General features: G+C 38.1%; 1 protein-coding gene across 1 annotated transcript; it reads left to right on the forward strand.

Moving 5' to 3' along the window:
• The first annotated feature begins 437 nt into the window (after positions 1–437).
• Positions 438–3,939, forward strand: LOC127413562 (MARCKS-related protein 1-A-like). Its single transcript, XM_051650804.1, has 2 exons — positions 438–717; positions 2,705–3,939. The coding sequence occupies exons 1-2, from the start codon at positions 646–648 to the stop codon at positions 3,203–3,205; spliced, it is 573 nt and encodes a 190-aa protein (XP_051506764.1). The 5' UTR covers positions 438–645; the 3' UTR covers positions 3,206–3,939.
• The last annotated feature ends 2,822 nt before the right edge of the window (positions 3,940–6,761 follow it).

Below are 6,761 nucleotides of genomic sequence, written 5' to 3' on the forward strand. Positions count from 1 at the left end.
CCTGTCATGTTTCTTAATAGCTATGATTTTCATTTTAAAAGTTTTTCATTTTATTATCCAGAAACATGGCAAAATGGCAACATCCACTCAAACCAAATTAAAATTATGTAAAATTCACCCCATGTTCACTTAATTGTGATATAGTGATAAAATGTCATGTTTAAAATTGTAACTTTAATATTTTATCCAATATATTAAGACATGGTATGAAAATGCAATTAAAGAATGACCCAAATGCTTAATAAAAAGCCCTAATAGAAACCCTTATAATAGTAATATGTCAAACCAGATTAGTAAAACTGGAGATACTGTAATCATGTGTGTGTAGTGCTGTGGTTGAATGGGGCAAATTAAATGCCAATCCTCTGGTGCAGATTGGGCGGTGTAGCTGGTGGGTGGAGTCAGGCACACAAATACTCACACTTGTGGCTGTGAAAGTCTTAGTTTGCTCTCCCCGCAGAGCCGTTTGGATTTACTGCCTGAAACCAGCCTTTAATTCTGTCTGCTAAATAGTTGAAGGGAAAACACACCAGGAATCTGAACGCTTGGTCACCATCTGTACTGTGTGGGTTTGAATTTGAAGGACCATCAGGGTTTTCTGTCTTTTTTCACATTTTTATCTCATTGAAGAAGACATAAAAGAGGATGGGTGCTCAATTGTCAAAAGGTGAAGCTACAGTGGACGGAAAAGCCGTGGCTGAGAAAGCCAATGGTCAGGTAAGGGTCTATTAGGATGCATTAAAGTGCTTTAACTACCGGCTTTCTGATATGCATGGGTGGCATCTTATCAATAGGGTAACAATCCTGTTTACCCCACATTTAGTTTTTTTTTGCCATTTTATTGATTTTTTGATAATTCATTTGGTTAAGCCAATATCATGCCAGATCTGAAGGACAATTTTGTGTTTGGTTTTTGTTTAAGGTTTTTCTAATTTTGTGGATGCTTGGGTAGAATGAATCCATTTTAAAACAGTCTCTCTGTCTTTTTATTTTGTAATAATGTGTGTTTTTCAAACGGATCTTCAAATTTAGTCAGTTGGCAGGCGGACTGTGTGGTTGCATCTCAGCGCTGAAACTGGCAGTAACCCGATTTGAGAACAAAAGCTTGCAAAGCTGCATTGCAAATGATGCAGAGCACTTCTGCTGATCTGCAAACAATGCATGTGTATGTGAATGCATGGACCATTTCTTTAGTGCCTCATTAAAAATAATTCTACCCATCCCCCTAAATGCATATGACAACCCCCCCCAAAAAAGAGAGCCCTTTTCTAAATTAATGCCTTTAATAAATTATTTTGCATATTTTTATATGTGTCATGACCCTTGGAAAAAGGTAAAGTTACTGTATCTCAAGGCCAGAGCTCATTTGGTATCTTAACGGCTAGTTGTCAAATTTCCTGCAGTTGCAAGAAAAAAGATGTGTGTTCCTAAAGGCAGACTTTTAAATGACTATTTAAATGCCTTTATAGGGTTGTTGCCTCCCTTTTCTTTGTTCACTCTTGCAGCGGCTGGTCTTCGTTATTTTATTTTTATTTTTTTGTGGAGCAACACTGCCCCTTTGTGAATACAGTTGGTTTTTACAGAATGTAGTCTGGTTTTTATGTTTAAAGATCGCAGTCCTCACATTTCTAAGAATGAAGGCTTCCCATTCCGTCTCTTTTTTTCTGGAAAATGTGGTGTTTTTTCTAGGCATCCAACTGTATGCAGTACTTTATCTATTTTAGCTTCATAAGTGAGAAAGATTTACCTAGGGTCAGAAAAACAGTTGACAAGGGATGGACGGAATGGCAGATCGATCTCGAAACATCGATACTATCGCTGTTGACGTTGCATCGCGAGGATCGATCCTTACGAAATATCAGTACTATGTGTTTCTTAGCAAGTGGTTTTGATTTATTTAACAAAAAACAAAAAAACTAAAATAGTGTATCAGAAGCTTTGAAGTGGAAAGAAATGAGCTGTGTTTGATAATAGCTGTTTAGGATAGGAACTATTTTTCCTTTCGTTCATCTCAATATCATCACGTTGATCTCTTCTTTTTTTTTTAACCACGCTAAAAACGATGACGCTAAATGTGACATTATTTTAACAGGTTTTTGATGAGGTTGAGGTCTCATTTGCTGTTTGATTACTGATAATGATGATGGATTTTAAATACAATATTAAATGGTTAGAATTATCATATTATCCTTATATTTTTTTGACTGTAGGCTTTTTAGCATTGTACTGGAAAGAAAAATAGTAGTATCACTAAAGGCAACAATTTCGGAAAATATAGCTTACCTGTTGTGTCAATGGTTTCTAAATTACAGCCCTTTAAAAACTGGTTAAATGCCTAATTTAATTGATATTAAATTAAAGAAATAAATATCAATTTATTTATTTTTTAAATGCGGAAGATGAAGCCACATCCACAAGTGTCTGCTGATGTGCCATGTTGTTAGCTTCTGTTGTTTTTGCAAAATTATCTTAAATAGTCATTTTCAGCCTATCATTATGCAGTTTTTGGTGACATTAATACATTTCAGTGTTTGATTAAAAGCACATTTTTGTTTACATTTGTAAAATAAACAATTCTGGTACTGTGTTGGGTAACCACTTGATGTCTAGAATAAAATCTGGATCCTGCATCAAAACCAGCTGAGAATCACTGTATTTAACAAAGCCATTATTTAATCTACCCTTTCTCTACTTTTCTCTTTAGGAAAATGGCCATGTGAAAACCAATGGCGACATCAAGCCAGAGGGAGATGCAGTGGTAGCCGATGGCAACGGAACGGTGGAGAATGCCAAGGAGATGGAGGCAGGAGATGGCATTGAAGCGGCACCTGCTACTGATGGCGAAGCCGCCAAATCTGAAGGCGAAGCGACAAAGGAAACCAAGAAGAAGAAATTCTCACTGAAGAACTCCTTCAAATTCAAGGGCATCCTGAAAAAGAACAAGAAAGGAAATGAGGAGGGCGGGGAGAATGCGCCCACGCCCACCGCCGAAGACAAACCTGAGGAGAATGGCCAGGTTGATACGGAAACTAAAGAGGACGAGCCTGCTGCAGCAGAGACCAATGAGACACCAGCACCCGAGGCAGAGGCAGAGCCAAAAGCAGAAGACTTCGCCCAGGAAGCAGAAGCCACATCCACAGAGGAAACTACAAAATCTGACGAGACCCCCACCACAGCCTCTGACCCAGAGCCGGCCGCGGAGTAACCTCACTTTGCAATGGCAACCAGACTGTTTTTCTTTATCCTTTTTTTTTCTTTTTGAGATTGAAATATATAAATATATATAAAATACATATACAGTAAATATGAGACTTGAGCCACAATCTTAAAGCTACAGCAATACTACAGAGAAACCAAGTTGTCTGTGAAGAGAACTCTATGGTGCCACAGATTGGGAGTGTTGTCATGAATTAGGCTGGGAATGCTCTGTGAACGGATCAGAACAACTGATGGACTTTTCGCCTCAGAGGAAGAGCAGTTTGGAAGTGTGTGGCTGCCTGTTCGCAATCTTTTTCAGTTTTTTCTTTTACTTTATTTTACGCTTCATCCGATCCTTGAATTTCCAGGGCTGATGATTAAAATTACAAATCATCCTCTTAGGAGATGGTTAAAGGACAATGTAAAACCTCTCAAAGATTTTTTTCATGTTTTACATTACAGTTTTTTAGCCCTGAAAACTATGGTGGCAAAAAACCTGTGAGAGTGGATAGTTTTAAGTCTTATTCTGTTTTAATTATCTTTTTACAGTTTTATTCAGATCCATCTACACGTCTCAGAGTTTACGACAAAGGGGAATTAAACCACTGCTTTTATTAAATATATATTTTTTTTCTGTTTTGTCTCTGTACATAAATTTTCTGACTCTTTATTTTGCTAACATTTCCAGATGTGAATGAGATAATGTTGTAAGATTAGGCCAAATAAATGTTTGACCCCCTCCTTCTTTGTTTCATGACTGTGCATTTGTTTCTTTCTTTTTTTTTTCAGACTCTAGAAATTTATGTTCTTTCCATGAGCTATTAACAAAGTTATTTGAACAACACATCACATTCCCCGGCTCATGTGTGCTTATTTATTATTTAAGCCTTTAACTACCAATAAGAGTGTAGTAGCCTACTCTCAGCTCTATTGTATACGTTTGACAATGTTTAAATCGATTCCATAGAATTGGCATGCTGCACGAGTCTGTGTTTGTTTGTAGCTTGCTAGCCTGCTTAGCATTGCTTTTTCCTCTACGTTCATAATTTTATCCTTTGCCATTTTACCACATGCTTCTTTTTTTCCACTTTTCTACTGTTTCAACTGCGTGTATATTACCGCGCGTACCCATTTTTCTTTCCTTTTCTTTTTTCCGCTTGTCTACTTTCGACTGTGTACATTCGTTTTCTCCTGTGTTTTACACATATTATTGCAGCATTCTTAAACCTCTGCTGATCAGGAATCACCACAACAACAGCAAACAATTGCACAAGGGATTCACATCGATCTCAAACCCTCGCCGCTCAAGAACAACCATAACAACAACAACAACAAACAATTGCGGTAAGTCATGGCATACGCTCATGTTATTGCTTCCTGCATTGCATGCCGCATGTTTACTACAGCCTCTTCTGTCAGCAGCGAGGGATTCACATGTGATAAATGTAAGGAATTAGTCAGGCTGACAGAGAAGGTTAATGAGTTAGAGGCACACATCTGAATGCTAGTGGAGGTCAGTGAGAAAGAGAAGCCGGTAAACACTGTTTCAGATGTGGGTAGAACAGCGAGCAACACACACATTTTGATTCTAGCTGTAGAGCCCCCACAGCAGGGCTTTTGGTTGACGTCTCAGAGGCAGACTCGCTCAGCAAAGTGGCACCACTCTCCCATTCCTGTAAGGGTTTCCAATCGATTCTCCCCACTCGGTGATGCACCTACTGAGAATCATGTTGAAAGCGCCCTTGTTGTAGGATTTTCTATTGTAAGGAATGTGGAAATAGAGACTCCAGCCACTATTGTTAAATGCATTTTGGGGGCTCGGGCGTCTGACATCAGATCAAATTTACAAGTGCTGGTGAATGCTAAACATAGATTTTCTAAAATTGTTATTCATGTTGGCACTAACGATGTCCGGCTTTACCAGTAGGAGATCACTAGAGATAATATTAAAGAGGTGTGTGAACTTGCAAAAACGATGTCAGACACTGTAATATGCTCTGGCCCCCTCCCTGCTCATCGTGGTGATGAGTTTTATAGTAGATTTGTATCACTGAATGGCTGGATGTCTGAGTGGTGTCTGGAGAATAGCATAGGATTTATAGACTATTGGAAGAGTTTTTGGGGTAGACATGACCTGCTAAACATCCTCCATCACTCCAGGGAATGTGCTGCTCTCCTCTCTAGTAATTTGGCTCATAGAATTAATAGTGACAGTGTTTGACTATCTGGGGCCCAGGTCAGGAAGCAGACAAACTGGCTAATCCGAACGTCTGCTAGCTGCCTTGAGACGTCACACAGTTCACATAAACTACAACACATAGAGACTGTATCACCTAGATATCACATAACGACTAAGGTAAAACTTGAAAATTACCAAAACAATTAAGAAAAATATCATATAATGGTAGGTCTACTAAACATTAGATCTCTTTCAACCAAAGCACTAATTATAAATGAAATTATTACAGATCATAGTTTGGATGTGCTCTGTTTCATAATCATACACTATGATTAAATTCTGTCATATGGAGTTGATGTTGATACTACAGACATTCTGCCGCAGAGCGATGACATCTCAGATCATTACCTCATCTCTTGTATGCTGCGATCAGCTAATGTCACACAATCTACACCACGCTATCGTTCAGGTAGAACTATTGTTTCAACCACTAAAGATAGCTTCACTAATAATCTTCCAGATTTGTCTCATATACTCAGTAAGCCAAAAAGTCTAGAAGAACTTGATGTTGTCACAGAAAATATACAGTCTTCTCTAGCACTCTTGATAGTGTCACCCCCTTCGATTAAAGAAAGTTAAAGAGAAAAGCCCCACACTGTGGTACAATGATCGCACTCATGCTCTCAAGAGAACAGCTTGGAAAATGGAGCGCAAGTGGAAGAATTCAAAATTAGAGGTATTTCGCGGTGCACGGAAGGATAGTGTCTGTAGTTACAGACAGGCACTAAAAGCTGCCAGGTCAGCATATTTTAACAAACTCATAGAAAATAACCACAACAATCTTAGGTGTTTATTCATTACTGTGGCTAAATTGGTTAGGAATAAAGCATCGACTGAACCAGATATTCCGTCGCAGCACAATAATAATGAATTCATGAATTTCTTTACTGATAAAATTTAAATCATCAGAAATAAAATTGGAATTATGCAACTGTCTGTCATAGTACCTCAGAAAACAGTGTCTCATAATTTTCCTCATGAGCAACTTCAATCCTTCGCTGTCATAGGTCACGAAGAGCTACCAAATCTAATCGAAACATCAAAAGCCACAACATGTATGTTCGATCCAATACCAACTAAGCTTTTAAAATAGGTATTCCCTGTAATCTCAGAATCTCTTCTAAATATTATGAACTATCTTGCTATCCTTAATACATGTCCCAAGAAACTTTAAAATGGCAGTTATCAAAACCGCTTATTGAGAGGCCACAGCTTGTTCCTGGACAATTGGCTAATTATAGACCGATTTCAAATCTCCCATTTATGTCGAAAATACTAGAAAAGGTAATGTCCTCCCAACTATGTTAATTTCTACAGAGAAATG

This window comes from Myxocyprinus asiaticus, chromosome 23, assembly GCF_019703515.2.
Source record: "Myxocyprinus asiaticus isolate MX2 ecotype Aquarium Trade chromosome 23, UBuf_Myxa_2, whole genome shotgun sequence".
Classification (NCBI taxonomy): Eukaryota; Metazoa; Chordata; class Actinopteri; order Cypriniformes; family Catostomidae; genus Myxocyprinus; species Myxocyprinus asiaticus.